This window comes from Hemibagrus wyckioides, linkage group LG25 (assembly GCF_019097595.1).
Source record: "Hemibagrus wyckioides isolate EC202008001 linkage group LG25, SWU_Hwy_1.0, whole genome shotgun sequence".
Classification (NCBI taxonomy): domain Eukaryota; kingdom Metazoa; phylum Chordata; class Actinopteri; order Siluriformes; family Bagridae; genus Hemibagrus; species Hemibagrus wyckioides.
This window is the reverse complement of record NC_080734.1, coordinates 4,620,990-4,636,411: the sequence shown is the minus strand read 5'-3', so window position 1 is coordinate 4,636,411 and position 15,422 is coordinate 4,620,990. Positions and strand designations below refer to the sequence as shown.

At 39.0% G+C, this 15,422-nt stretch overlaps 2 protein-coding genes across 4 annotated transcripts; one reads left to right on the top strand and one right to left on the bottom strand.

The window, feature by feature from the left end:
* Positions 1 to 1,446: 1,446 nt before the first annotated feature.
* On the bottom strand, positions 1,447 to 4,497 carry churc1 (churchill domain containing 1). The gene is made up of 4 exons (XM_058379665.1): positions 4,353 to 4,497; positions 3,570 to 3,705; positions 3,230 to 3,300; positions 1,447 to 1,904 (listed from the first exon to the last, which is right to left on the bottom strand). Exons 1-4 carry the CDS (start codon positions 4,389 to 4,391, stop codon positions 1,812 to 1,814), a joined length of 339 nt encoding a protein of 112 aa, XP_058235648.1. The 5' UTR covers positions 4,392 to 4,497; the 3' UTR covers positions 1,447 to 1,811.
* Positions 4,498 to 5,852: 1,355 nt separating this feature from the next.
* znf106b (zinc finger protein 106b) lies at positions 5,853 to 13,886 on the top strand. Of its 3 annotated transcripts, none has more exons than XM_058379613.1 (9): positions 5,855 to 6,219; positions 7,995 to 8,056; positions 8,152 to 8,349; positions 9,370 to 10,434; positions 11,084 to 11,537; positions 11,628 to 11,670; positions 12,508 to 12,656; positions 13,007 to 13,067; positions 13,297 to 13,885. In XM_058379613.1, the coding sequence occupies exons 1-9, from the start codon at positions 5,881 to 5,883 to the stop codon at positions 13,386 to 13,388; spliced, it is 2,463 nt and encodes an 820-aa protein (XP_058235596.1). In that variant the 5' UTR covers positions 5,855 to 5,880; the 3' UTR covers positions 13,389 to 13,885. The 3 variants fall into 3 exon arrangements, with proteins under 3 accessions (XP_058235597.1, XP_058235596.1, XP_058235598.1); XM_058379615.1 differs by lacking the exon at positions 5,855 to 6,219 and adding an exon at positions 6,309 to 6,848 and having other exon boundaries at positions 13,297 to 13,886; XM_058379614.1 differs by lacking the exons at positions 12,508 to 12,656; positions 13,007 to 13,067; positions 13,297 to 13,885 and adding an exon at positions 11,985 to 12,494 and having other exon boundaries at positions 5,853 to 6,219.
* Positions 13,887 to 15,422: the final 1,536 nt, after the last annotated feature.

Here is a 15,422-nt window from a genome sequence, read left to right as displayed (position 1 = left end):
GTGTTATTGCGTCATTGATGTTGAGGGCCAATCAGATTGCAGTATGCAAATGAAGCTCAGGTAAGATCATTCAAGGGCTGTAATTCATAGAGTCTGATTTCTAAAATGTAATTTTTTATTTTTAATGTAGGTTATTTTTTTTTATTTTTTTTCTTGTTGGATAATATTTTGTATCCAAAATAGACAGTAAAAAATAATTTATTAATGATTAAATTAATTTATTAATTAATAATATTTATTATTTTTAATAATAATAATAATAAAAGAAAATCTAAAAAATGCACATTTAAAAAAAACCTGACTTGATAAAAGGCATCTTTTTACTTGACGCATGACGTAAACCACACCTGCGTACATTATGTACATCTAAAAGATTAAAATCCATTTTAAAAAATCCTGTGTGTCTGGATCATCCAAGTCGAATTGTAAAACGTTTAACAATTTCATGCTCGGTGAAGTTGATGCTGAACACTGACACAGGCTCTGTTCCACCTTTCCTCCATCGTCATGATTGTTGTCACGATCTGCATCTCAAATCCTAAACTTTCATCTTATGTTCAATAATACTTGTAAGAATCTGGACAATTTAACAGACTGATACACAAAACAGATCTCGCTTTAGGCTTGAAGACTTCAAATCCCAAAGCTAATCATAATTAACTGAACCAGTGAATGAGACACAATGGTTTTTGTTTTGTTTTTTAGGAACTTTTCTATGAATATATATCGCCCCTGGTAGTTTAGGGAAAAACAGAAATCCTTCTGAAACACTACAAAGTGACTACTTTCATATGAGCTTTAACATGGACACAACAGAAACAGGAGCAAACTATATTCTTTTAGGCCTCTGGAAAACATTATTTGGAAATAAATGTCAAAATCTAGCATTAACTTCTTCAGCAATTTGATCAACAGTAGCTCGTCTGTTGGATCGGATCACACGGCCCAGCCTTCACTCCCCATGTGCATCAGTGAGCCTTGACCGCCCATGACCCTGTCTCCGGTTCACCACTGTTCCTTCCTTGGACCACTTTTGATAGATATTGACCACTGCAGACCAGGAACACCCCACAAGAGCTGCAGTGTTGGAGATGCTCTGATCCAGTGGTCTATCCATCACAATCTGTTCCTTCATCAAACTCGCTCAAATCCTTACACTTGTCCATTTTTCCTGCTTCTAACATCAACTTTGAGGACAAAATGTTGACTTGCTGCCTAATATATCCCACCCACTAACAGGTGCCATGATGAGGAGCTCATCAGTCTTATTCACTTCACCTAGGAGTGGTCATAATGTTATGCCTGATCAGTGTATTTGTGTTGCTTCACATTTTTGGTATAAAAGCTTAATAGACTGGAGCCAGCTGCAACCTTATTGGTAGAATTCAGCAGCTGCCCCTTCTTCAGTTTGTCTTTCAGTAAACAGAATCCGTAAACAAGCTGAGGATGTGATGGAGCATCGTTTATTTTATTAAGACAAAGCATACAAAAGAGATTTCTGTAATAAAAGTTTACAGTAAACACTGAACATTCAGGATGAACAGGAGGCTTTACTCTAAAAACATACAGGACGTTTTTTTTATTTACATTATTGGTTTTATTTCCACTCTTTTATTAATACCTTATTAACAGCCTATGGAAAGTTCATCAGTCAGGAAACCAAGCCGATGTTGGAGATGTCCGGAGAGATCCAGCTGAGGAAGGTTCTCCGGAATGTGAAGAAATAAAAATATGAAGACAGGATTATAATCAGTCGAGGATTTAAACCAGCCTTCTGAGCTCAGCGTGGATTAAACCATTTTATTTTCTGTTCAGAAGAGCGGAGCAGACTGTCTGGGATCATCAGGCATCACGCTGATGGAATCTTCCGCCTTCCCGCACAGCATGCACAGCATTGTGTATTCCTGTTTGAAATTAAAACAATAATTATTGTTAACAATTCATTTGTATTGGCTTTGTGATTAATGCTGTACGTAAAGGGTCTGAGTATCCTGAACAGCGTTTATAAATAACGTGTATTATTAAAAACACAAAGTAACTTTTTTTTTTAAGCTGTGGTTGCTCGCTCTGCACCTAGATATCAACACACCCAGACATTCTCCTTCTACCTTTTTGTTAGTAAAGAGCGTTTGCACTTCCTTGGTCTTTACACGTTCGCATTGTAAACACTGGGTCTGTAGCTCCGGCCTACGTCACGCGTGACCTTCTGACGTGATTATGTAGTAGTAGCATCCCAGAGTTAGCACTAGACGAGCTTTTGTGGTTAAAAAGTATAGAATGTTTTATTTCTCTAAGAAAATGAGCGATGGTTTGTCAAGATAAGACTCTTCTTCCTGGGCTGGGATCGAGATTTAGAGCTGCATTTAAACTGTATTTTGGAAGGTCAGACTCACGGCCACCAGTGAAGTCCACTATATGGAGAAACATCCTGAAATGTTTTCCTCAAAAAACACCATTTCTTTATGACTGAAGGAAGAAAGACAATCTTAACTGAATTGACAATCTAACTGAACATCTTAGATGACAAGAGGGTGAGGAAATTATCTGTAGATTTTTGTTCTGGAAGTGAACTTCTTTAATTTGGAGAAAACTGTTCACGCACCACAGCATACAAATTACGGCTTAATAACAGTGGCTCTGATTTTATTCCGGCTTGGGTTTCTTAATATCCGTGCACTCAGGACATTTACACCATCATCTCAAACACAACGGCTTTATTCATGGAACTCTCAGGACGAAAACCTCAGAGTTTAAAGTTTTCAGACAGACAGGTTTTTGCTTCTGGTTTCACATTGAGGTTTTTTCTTTTTTTGCTTTTATTAACTCCTAGAGAGAGATACACAAACCTGTTAAGGGAAGGATTGTTTAAAAGGGAACCGACTTGTTTCCAGATGTTCCACAACGTTTAATGCGACAACAATTTTCAGAAATGCATCTAAAATTGTAAGCATCTGCAAATGGCTGTGGTGTGAGAGGAATAAAAGACATGATGTTAGAGGAAAATAATCACCTGTATGTGCACAGAGATTACAGTAACTCTGTAGTTTACTACAGCAGCGTGAATCACGGCACTTTAGTTATGAACTTTTCTTGACAAAATTCACCATTTGTGCTCAAACTCTTCTTATAATATATTTCTATTCTCAGTACATCTAAAAATGTTTGAATGTTCGTTTTGGTTTTGGTTTTGGCGAAGAACCCAGTAAACATGTAAGAAGCAGGATCTGACCTGATAGTCGTCCACCACTGAGAAGGTGTACTCGTGTCTGGCTATGACGTGATCACAATTCTTGCACTTATCTGTAAGGAGAAAATAATAATAAAATATCACTGTGTGGTTTTGTTAAGAAACTCGTTTATTTAAATAAGAGTTTATGGAGTATTTTAAGGTTTCTAAGAAGAGAGGAAGAGAAAAAGAGAAGGATAGGAAAAGAACTAAAGGAGAATAAAAAAAGACAGGAATAGAGGAACAAAATACAGAGAAAGAAATGGAGAAAAAGAGAGAAAAAACACTAAAGACACTGAGTATCGAAAACAGCTTGAGCTTCTTTTTATTTAAAACCCCTCACGTAGGTAAGTGACGATCTCCTCCTCGTCTTCGTTCACCAGTGTTTTGTCGCTGATGAGCACAAAGTCTCGCTGATGACAGCTGGCACATCCCACAAAGTTCATCAGATACGAGCCGTTATCCAGGCAGGTGTTTCCCTGTAAACATCACAGACGAGTCAGGAGAGACAGAAGAGCTTACACTTATCTAATTAACATGGAAAGCTGTGTTTGTTTTGATTTGTGGGCAGAGAGGGGGGGGGACAGACAGACAGAGGGGGGAGAGAGAGAGAGAGAGAGACAGACAGAGGGGAGAGAGAGAGAGAGAGAGAAGAAATGCAAACAGGGGGAGACAACAGACAGACAAGGGGAGAGAGAATATTTACGGTTGCTCTAATTGTAATCATGGCTTTTTAGCTCAGCAACACTGCTCTTCTATCAAAACCCTAGATAATAATAAAGACATGGATAGTATCGTGGATAAAAAATATTACGGTCTGATGTTTTTTGGCGATATCACCCCACCCCTCCCCTCCCCTCTCTCTATCACTGCTCATGAAGCTTCAGATGAGCTCATAATAAACGGAGTCAAATGAGTTCATCATGTCACACACAAAGACTTATAAACTGATTATTTTCCGGGAGTGTTGATGGTGAAGAATAAATAATTCAGTAAAAAGTTGCTGAGACCCCGGCGCACAGGGACGAGTGTATCGTCATGTCTGCTAAGCTAATAGCTAGCGGTATACACGAATAAATAAATAAATTTAGTCAGTGTTACTTATTATAAACGATGTTAAACTCACCCTGTCAGGATATTCTTTCTGTACACAACCCGTACACATTTTATATTTAAAAAATAAACTAATAAATAACGAGATTTATACAGTTTAAAGTAGCTATTTTTATTAGCGCTACTTCCACACTCTCTTCTTCTCTGGTATAAATGATGTGGTGTGTTGGGTTCAGCGCCCCCTTGCGGTATGAAGAGGGATCGCGTCCTGTAAAATACGTTACAGTAAAATATACAATATATATATTGTATATATATATATATATATATATATATATATATATATATATATATATATATATATATATAATACCAATATAGTAAAATATCCTATTTTATTTATTTATTTTTAAGAAATATTATCATACGAAATTAAGCAAATTAACCACCACAGTGCTGATTGATCTGGAGATTAATTATACATAACGATAACTCTTACGCTTGGTTTCGTATAACTGTACGGTGAAGTTCTCTGTAAGGAGATGTGTTTGTTTATTAAACATTTTTTTTGGAAGGAGTCTCCAGTGTCAGCACTTTTTAAACTGTCTCCAGCATAGAAGAGTTTACTTTTTTGTTTTGTTTTCTTTTGTTTGTTAAAACAGTGAAGGTTGATGAGAGAACAGCTGTTCTATAAAACATGATCTAACTGGCTTCGTGAACGTTTCACGATATTAAATGTAATTATAAATGCATAAAAATGTATGATTTGTTCTTTAATAAATGAGAAATGTTTTAGTGTTAGTACAACAAGTTGCTGTTTGTGTAAGAGGTAATGATGTTATGAATGATGAAATTAATCAGTGACGGGTCGGTGTGATCAGCTGTTCCTTTTATACCACAACACTTTAATCCTCAACACTAATAATCCATTTATTTATTTATTTATTTCCAAAATGGACATACTGGGTGTTTTTTTTTTATCTGTTTATAGATACTTTTAATGTTAAAGATCGTCCAGAAAACAAGTGAGTTCCTGTTATCACTTAAAGCAGCTTTCTTATAATAATTTCTCTCTCTTTCTTGTAGAAAAAAATAGTTAGCTGTTGCCATAGAAACGGTCAGAAAAAGGAGGGCTATTGCGGAAAATTAAACAACACCTTCTGACCAATCAGAATCGAGAAACGAACACCAACCCCAAGCTAGATACCCCAGCTGACATATTATTATTATTATTATATATATATATATATATATATATATATATATATATATATATATATATATATATATATATATAATATTTTTCTTTCTATTTTTATTTTAATCCTTATAGGTTTTTTTTATTTCCTGTTTATTTTTTATGAGATAATTAATGTTGAGGTAATGTAGCAATCCGGACGCTAGGTGGCGATGTTAGCGTAACAACCGCAAACCGTTAGCATCGAAGAAGAGCGGAGGTGCTGCGGAGCCGAGAAGCGGCGAAGAAGAGCTATTACACTTTAAGCCCTGATCTGAGATCAGTGACGCAGCTCGCCTCCATAGCTCATAACCAGGGTTTAGTCAACACTCCCTGACCCCAGATCAGTGCAATCCAGACTGTTATGGTTTCTCAAACGGAGTGTGTCCGTGCCCATGTGGAAAGTTACGGTGGTCAGTTCTCCAGCTCGCTTATTATAAAGCACAAAGTAAACACCTTTTTAAAAACAAGTGTAAACATTACGAAGGGTTCCCTTTTCTGCAGTAAAGTGAGAGCAGTTTGTAAAGTGGCTAAGAAAAAGTCGACGTCCGCTGGTGTGGAAGGAGGAGGTGAAATAAAACCTCCTCATCCATCATCATCATCATCAACAAAGGCAGCAGCAATGACGAAGAAGAAGAAGAAAAAGAACAATAAAGGAGTACTGACAAAATGCAACATCTGTCTGAACCAGTACAATATCAAGGTGGGTTATATCTAGATGCTGGATGATTACATACAGGTTATGATCACAGACAAGCAGCTCAGAAGGTCCTAAATCCCATGCTGAGTATTGTTATCAAGCTCCATATCTTTATCAGATCAGATGTGAGATGTTTTCCTGATGACATGACATTGACAAACCGTATACGTGTCTAGAATAGGAAGAACTGTGTGTTTGCTGTTATCCCAGAGTTCTCAGACATCACGGCATTGTCTACAGCTTCCTGTAACTGGTTCATCAAAATCCATCTACTTGCTGTAGCATTATCCTACACACAGTCACGGGGAGCCTGGAGACTATCCCAAGGGATGATGGGAACAAAGCGGAGATCACCCTGGACAGGATACTGACCTGTTCACACACGACAGACCGTTGTTTAGAGATTCCTAACAACCAATAACAGATGTTTTCGTGCTGGTGGAGGAGAATCGAACCCCCTGCCTGAGAGGAGAAATGTGCCTCAGGTCATTAAAATAAAAATACTAATACTTGACTGGACCCATTGAGACAGGAGGAAGACATGACATCAAGACTTTCTAGTCGCTGGAGGTCAAATGAGTCAGACACTTTGTTTCTGACTCTGTGCCTCCAGTTTTGCTGCTACACAGTAGGTGTGTTTATTGTCCTTCACTCACACTGTTCACTGTGTATCTGCACTTTACACCTTTAATCCAGAGTATACAAGTTACACTATATAAAATGAAGACATCACAAACCCCATGTGACGTAGTTATACTGTTTGTTCTAGCATAAAGATTAGAACAGGGTCTGCTTAAGGCTTCTTTTAGCCTGTTCTCTCTTATCAGCATGTACACCCTGTGAAGCTCCTGTAATATTAAGGCATGTGGAGCTGTAGGTGTTGTCCTTCTACCTGACGTGAAGATCCTGACACACCTCCACTCCTCTCATCCTCCATCCTCCTGCATAATAACAGAAATCTGTGCAATTTTTGGACTGCAGCAACCTTCACAAATCTCTCCTAATGTTCCAGTGAGGACGTCAGTTTCAGATCAGATCGCTCGGATGTTGACGGATAGAAATGAATTGAGATGGATAAGATTGTATTGTGTCATACACCGATAAGGCATAACATTATGACCACCTCTGTAATATCGTGTTGGTCATCCTTTTGCAGCCTGACCCGTCCTGCACTGTGTATTCTGACCCCTTTCTATCAGAACCATCATTAATTTCTTCAGCAATCTGATCAACAGTAGCTCGTCTGTTGGATCGGATCACACGGACCAACCTTCGCTCCCCACGTGCATCAATGAGCCTTGGCTGCTTATGATCCTGTCTCCGGTTCACCACTGTTCCTTCCTTGGACCACTTTTGATAGATACTGACCACTGCAGACCGGGAACACCCCACAAGAGCTGCAGTTTTGGAGATGCTCTGATCCAGTGGTCTAGCCATCACAATTTGGCCCTTCGTCAAACTCGCTCAAATCCTTACACTTGTCCATTTTTCCTGCTTCTAACATCAACTTTGAGGACAAAATGTTGACTTGCTGCCTAATATATCCCACCCACTAACAGGTGCCATGATGAGGAGATCATCAGTCTTATTCACTTCACCTCTCAGTGGTCATAATGTTATGGCTGATCTGTGTATGTTATGATTCTTCTGTATCAGCGACTGCAATGTTTATCACTCTGTCTTTAGTCTCAGAGTTGCATAAGCATCTCCTGAGCATCACCGTATAGATATGTGACCCTAAACGTTCTTATTTCTCTTTTATTTTCCCCCCTGACTAGAACCTGGATAAACACATGCACAGCCGGACACACCACGAGGCGATCGAGAGACTCAAAGGCGGGTGAGCAGATCAAATGTACACGATGGGTTTGTATAGTAAAGTGGTGTCGATTTTATTTTTCCCCCTTAATGACTGATACTTCTTGTTCTCTCAAGGGAGATGCACAAGTGTTGGGCGTGTGACGTGTCCCTGTCAGGCTTGGAGCAGTTCAGCAGACACATTGAATGTGAAGAGCACAACAGCAAGCTTTTCTCCCTGAAGCAGCGCACAGAGAGGGGCTTTAAGGTGGATTACAGCAACGACGAGCTGAAAGACCTCTGTGTTCAGAGAGATCACAACCGCATGCTGATCAAGTAAGTATACCAAAAATGTACACCAAAATCAGTCCCCTGGGCCAAAAACAGCCAGAAGCATGGCAGATGTTTATTCCACCAGGACTGTATGATAGGTGGCGAGGATGGAGGAGTCTGTGCACCAGTGCAGAAAGCTTCAGTTTGAGCTTTAACACCACATCGAAGCTTAAAAACATATTAATTGCATTTAATACAAGTTCCCCAGGGACCAGTAAGCTGAGATAAACAAACAAAAAAAGCCAAGTTTTTGTAATAAATGAAAAATCTAAAGTACAGGAAGTTAAAAAAAAAAGTCATGTAGGATATATAAAAGTTCTTAGTCGAAGACAGGATTTTTTTTAAAAAAAAACTAAATTGATCTAAAATTTATTTTTTGATTAAAAAAAACCCTAGAAAAATAAATAATCAGAGAATTAATTTTATGTCGTATGTTAAGGGTTAAAGTTTTTCATAATTTATGAATTATTTAAGAATTTTACTGTGATTTAGCATGCATATAATGTAAATAATGTTTTTCTTAGAAAAAAAGAATTATTTATTAGTTTTTAAGTAAATTGTTTAATAATAATAAATTACTACACTAAAAATACAACAATAATAAATAATTTATTCCTATAAACACAAACAAATAAATAATAAATAAAAACAATTTATTATTATTTATTATTATGAAATAAATCATGGGGAGAAATACTCGGACAGTGAGAGCACAGAGGAACCTGAAGCAGATAAAAAGCAGCGACGCTTCCGAGCAGTGATCCTGGAAAACCTTTCAGGAATCGTGAAAGACTCTTTCTCTAAAGTGGAGAAGCGTTTAGTGAGATCTCTCAGGTATTTTGAACTAAACTGGTCGAAGTGGTCACCCGTGGTGTTTACAGGACTTTAGTAGAAGCGTGTCTCTCGTAGTGTCTAAAAACACATCACAGGATTAACTAAACACTCCAGATATATTCCAGAGAGTAGATGAGATTGTTTGTTTGAGATTTTTTTGTTTTAAAGATATCTCTCTTTTACTCTCAGAATGCAGAGGCATAAAGAGAAGCTGAATAAATTTAGAGAAAGAAAGGCAGCGAAGATGCAAGAAGCATTTTATCAAAAGCCATGGGCAAAAAGGTTCAGCTGTCTCGGATCACACTCGGGGACATCGGCCTGGACCGACGATAAAAGTGTCACCTTTCCACCTAATAATGAAAACAAGCAAGAAACGATGAACGCAGAAGCTGTTCCCGAGTCTAAAAGCGAAGAAGGAGCCCAGACTGAAGGTAGTGTTCAGAAGAAGTCCATCACATTGTTCACAAAGAAAGACGTGGACTTCACAAGTGATGAGTTAGCTCAGAGGGACATGTTTTCCTCCTGGGAGGAAGACAAATCACAGCAGGATAAAGTTGTGCTCGGTCAGAAGAGATCGTGTGATGACAACACTTTTGATTCTCCACCTGTGAGGAAGCAATTATTAAGAGATGTTCCATCCACAATGCCCAGATTTACTCCGTCTGAAGAAGCTGAGCGTGTGAGTCAGCCTCCATCTGCTGCTGTACCACTTACTGCTCCAGAACAAGATCACTTATCCACAATGCTGAAAAACATCCGGAAGTCTCTAAACAAGGAGCGTCCGCAAGTCGGTCCTTCAAAAGATCCCGATCCCGAGCTCAGACCTGAAACCACGCTTTCTGACATCCCGCGTTTCTCCTCAAAGCCTCCACAGATGTCCAGAAAGAGTCAGAGATGTGACGCACAAGCCTGCAAGACCAAGAGAACACCATCTCCACACAAACAAGACGACAACCTGCTAACCTCCACAGGAGCAGAACCACAGGAGAAACCAGAACCTAGCCAGACCAGGAACGTCCTCCCGACCTTGTTGAACCGATCGGTCAGCAAAACGGAAGCCAACAAACCCAACCTGAAGGCGGCGCGAGGAATCCGGACGTGTCAGAAGCCGGGCCTAGCCGCCAAGACCCAGGTGCTGAAGCCGGCGCTGCAGAAGCTCATTAGCTCCAAGAGCTCGCAGTGGCGTATCAACTGGAAGGAGATGTATCAGGAAGCCACACACAGGAAACTGCAGAGAGAGAAGGGCATGCCCAGGTGAGTGGAGGAAGGGAAATTAAGGACGAGGTTCATTCTCTAAAATACAGTAAATCTCCTCTACATACATGGTCCAGTGCAAAAATTTGTGCACCCTCTAATGGGTGTATTGGGGATTAGTCCCACCTCACACACTGGGATTGATCCACTGTGACCATTACCAGGAGTAAGAGCTTACTGTAGAAATAAATTAATTAATTTAATATTTATTTATATAAAATGTTTGCTGGTAATTTTCGAATACCTGCTGTTTTTACAGAATAAATTAAAAATTTTTTTTTAGAAATAGTAATTAATTTTTAATTTAATTTTTTTTTAAACTGTGATTTTGCATTATTATTATTATTATTATTATTATTATTATTATTATTATTATTTTCTTTGACATGAAAATTGAAGTGACCCATAAATTATCTTTGACCCATAAAATATTTTATTCTTCTCAAAAGTCTTACTTACTTCTTACTTTGACTCAAAGATGGATATTTTTAAAGACCTAAAAGATGCAACAACTGTTCACTTGCAATTAAAGTTTTATACCTAAATTCTGACTAATCATAATTGTTTTAAAAAATCATTTGAAGTAAAAAATAACGTTGATGATCAGCTGTAGTTTCTCGAGTCGTAACCACGGCGACCGCTTTTAAAGGTTCGGGATTGAGCTGGTGACTCCGTTACCTCCTGATCCACAAGAAGACGACCTTCAGCACTTCGAGCTAGACGAGGGCTTCCAGTGGGCGTCCATCGAGTGTGACGCCGTAACTCCACCTTGCTCGGGCGAAGACTGGGAGAGACAAGACCTCAGAACCTCAAGCACAAATCACACTTTGTGGTCAGCGGAAGAGAAAACAACAGACAGTGGCGAGAATCCCAGCACCTCAGGAATGAGCAGACTGTCTCAGCTTGAAAACGCCGATCTCCATGAGGACAACACGTCAGAAACCCAGGCTTTAGCGAGGCGACAAAACTCGACACCTCTAGATAGCGTCGTTTGTGTAAAGACCGAGAAGTTGGACGATTATTCCACGGAGACGACGCTGGAAAAAAGTGACCACGACAGAATCCCGCCCATCCCTAATGCTCAAATAAAACAGGAAATACAGGTGAGAATCCTCCGCTGTGTTAATAAATAAAATGTGGAATAAATAATAAGGTCAAATATTTTCTCAACAAATCCTCTGCTCCTTCCACAGGACTTTCCCCACACGGATACTCTGAACAAAAATCTGCCAAAAAGTAAGAGAATACTGATCTTTTCTGACACAAAAACACAAACCTGAGAATGTAAAGTGTAAATATTCATCCAGGGGTAAACAGGCGATACACTTACCCACAACTGGTGGTGGTTTTTAAGCTTCTTGATCTTCATGATGCTCTTTTGTGTAGGTGTGTTCTCTAATCAGCTCCAGGAACAGGTGACCTGTATTGAGGTCATTCACATGACACTTGAATTGCACAAAGACTTCTGATGGTTACTAATTGCACCAAGAATTAAAGAATTACAAACCCTGACCCGTCCTGCACTGTGTATTCTGACCCCTTTCTATCAGAACCAGCATTAACTTCTTCAGCAATCTGAGCAACAGTAGCTCATCTGTTGGATCGGATCACACGGGCCAGCCTTCTCTCCCCACGTACATCACTGAGCCTTGACCGCCCATGACCATGTCCCCGGTTCACCACTGTTCCTTCCTTGGACCACTTTTGATAGATACTGACCACTGCAGACCGGGAACACCCCACAAGAGCTGCAGTGTTGGAGATGATCTGATCCAGTGGTCTAGCCATCAGAGCTTGTCCATTTTTCCTGCTTCTAACACATCAACTTTGAGTACAAAATGTTGACTTGCTGCCTAATATATCCCACCCACTAACAGGTGCCATGATGAGGAGATCATTATTCACGTCACCTCTCAGTGCTCAGAGTATTATACCTGATCTGTGTGTAATCCTAATGAAGTCCCTTCACAATAATAGCAAATGTGAAAAAGCTCAATACTTTTGCATGCCAGTGGTGCTGCACAGTTACAGTTTATATATGTGTGTGTGTGTGTGTGTGTGTGTGTGTTTTAGGTCAGGTGAATGAACTGTTAGTCATGTCTTTAAGAGAGGTGGAGCTGTGCAGCTCCCTGGAGGATGTAGACAGTCGACTGCTCCGAGCTCAAGCTGCTCTACAAACTGCTTTTCTGGAAGTTCAGCGCCTTCAGATGATCAAACAGCAGGTCTGCAGGCAGTCGAATGTTTCTGAACAACCATCTTTTAACCAATGTTTTTAATCCAGCTTTTTTGTTTGGTCTAAAACAGCATAAAACCCCTGGAAAAGTCCTGAGATTTATCTTGTTGTTGTTTTCCAAATGAATTTTCTGGAACTTCTCATCCTTCTTATAAATAATTTATAAATAAATCTGTCTTTTTGTTTTTTTTGGGAAAATATATTCCCAGCAAGTGTCATAGTAGTATATATATATAGTAGTATATACAGTATATACAGTATATATATATTTTAAAGGTCTTATTTATTTATTTATTTATTTTTTTTTATTTTTTTTTTTTTTTGTTTATTTTTTTTAAGGTAACTGCAGAGATGTCGTCCCTTAGAAGCAAACGTATCAACATCCTGCATAGAATAAAAGGTAAAGGCATTTTATTAGTGAAATTATTGAACAGCTTGGAAAGAAAATCGGAATCTTTATTACTATTTATTTTAATAGTTAGAATTTATGAATTAGGTTTTTTTTAAAATATCAGTTAATAAAGTAAAGTTTTTTTCTTCTTCCTTCAATGGAAATATGAACAAATAAAAACAATAAATTATGGACTGCTAGCTCTTCTTAATGTTTGTACTCTTCACACTTTGTCCAGATTCCAGACCGGACCAAACACCTGATCCAGATTCTCCCGGTTCTGCCGTCCTGACTCACCTGAGCTCTGCAGAATCAGAACCCAGCGGCTGACCGCTCTTCTTTTCCATCAGAGATTCACACCGACTCTGACCATCTGAGACGCACTGATTTAATCCTCTAGGCTCTGAGTGAAGATGGACACACACCGAGCTCTCAGGAAGTACTGTTACTGTCACTGTTCTCGGTCAGTGTGGCACGGAGGCCTGGCCCGATACCAGCCTGTCAGCATCGCTCGGTACCGTGTGCCGAAGTGACCGCAGGTTTACGCTGCTGTACTGTTAAATGGCCGAAAGAGTGAACTCTGAAACCTCATGAAGATCCCAGGAGCATGGGTTTAGGAGCTCTGTGTGCTTTAAAAGGCCCGACCTGTTTCTATGAGACGTTTCCTAAATAATATGTTAATTTTAATTCTTTAATTAAATTAAAGCCTTTAGATTTGTTAAAAGTGTTTTTTTTTATTCAGCAGGTTTATTTCCTGGTTCTGTTTTTTCTTGTTTAAAGAATTGGTTTGCTGTGGTTCCTAGAAAATGAACGCAGTTTGCAGGAAGTAAGGAGACGAGTCTCTTTTGTTCTTTTTATTCAGGTTTGTTTTAAGTCATGATACCTCGAGAATAATGCTGCATTTAAGAAACAACAGAACTCTTTCTCTCTCTCTCGCTCTTTCTTTCTCTCTTATTCTTTCTCTCTCTTTCTCCCTGTCTCTCTCTCACCCCCTACCTCTCCCTCCGTCTTTCTCTTTCTTTCTCTCTCCCTCTCTCTCTCTTTCCATCTCCCTCTCGCTCCCTCTTCCTCCCTCTCTATCTCTCCCTCTCTCTTCCTTTCTCTTTCCCTTTCTCTCTCTCCCTCTCCATTCTCACTCCCCCCTTTCTCTCTCTCTCTCTCTCTCTCTCTCTCTCTCTCTCTCTCTCTCTCTCTTTTTCTCTCTCTCTCCCTCCCCCCCCCCACTGTCTCTTCCTCTCCCCTCACTCTCTCTTCCTCTCTCTCTCCCTCTCCATCTCTCTCTTTCTCTGTCTCAATCTCTCACTCTCTCTCAATCTCTATCTCTCTCTATAAACCAATGTGCTACAAAAAAAAATGGATGCTCCTCAAAACAGTGTTATAAAAATTCTTAAAATTGCTCAAGATGAAGTCTCTATCCGGTTAAGTAGGTGAAGCCGATTTATATTTGAATTATTTATTTCTTTTTACACAATAACACATGAACATGTCTTCTGGATCATAACAAAGTTTTCCAAAGTGGGGTTTTTCCTCATAATACCACATAATACTTTACTCCTGAGGTCACTGCATTTTCTTTCTTTTTTTTCTTTTCTTTTCTCTTTTTTCACGTTCTTCATATTTTTAAGTTGATTTGCATTATCAGTAAGAAAACGATATCTACTATTGCAATTTTAAAGCTAAGAAGTGCTAATTCACTGTCCACTGAGCGTCCATGTCAATGTGACATCGCTTGCTGAGCTCGGGTCCACGGAGATCTTTCTTCTTCTTCTCTTTCCTCTACATCAGACACTGGATATTCCAGGTTAGGAGTCTTCGTACGCAGGAACTAGCATGAGAAACATTTAATAATTGCTTTCTTATCCAATCCAAAACACACTAAAGTTGTGTGAATGTAAGAAATTGATTTTGTGAATGAATTATTCTCAGTTGCATTTTTTAAAACAATTCTCCTTTAAAAGTATGACAAGAAGTGCAAATCGAAATAAATCAAAACACAAAATAACAAAAACAAAATGACAATTTAGAGAAACTGGAAAAGGTAGGTAAAGTTTGTGAATGGAATTGTTCCCTCTGATTGGATGAGACATCTGTCACTCAGGACCTACAGGAAGTCCAGCAGGCTTTGGCAGTAGAAAGTGGATTGGTGTGTGTATGAACACAGCTCTGCTCTTATAGCGCTCCTTACATCCTTTAATCTGGAATAGTTTGGTCTTCCGAACATTCCTGCATTCTTCTGGTGTGTTTTTAGAGATCGCAAACTAATCTTTACGCCATGATACGCTATCAGTATATCCAAAATCATGCCATCCTTCCTCAAAGTATGAATGAAATCCATTTTCTTATAAATATAAATATATGTTTGTT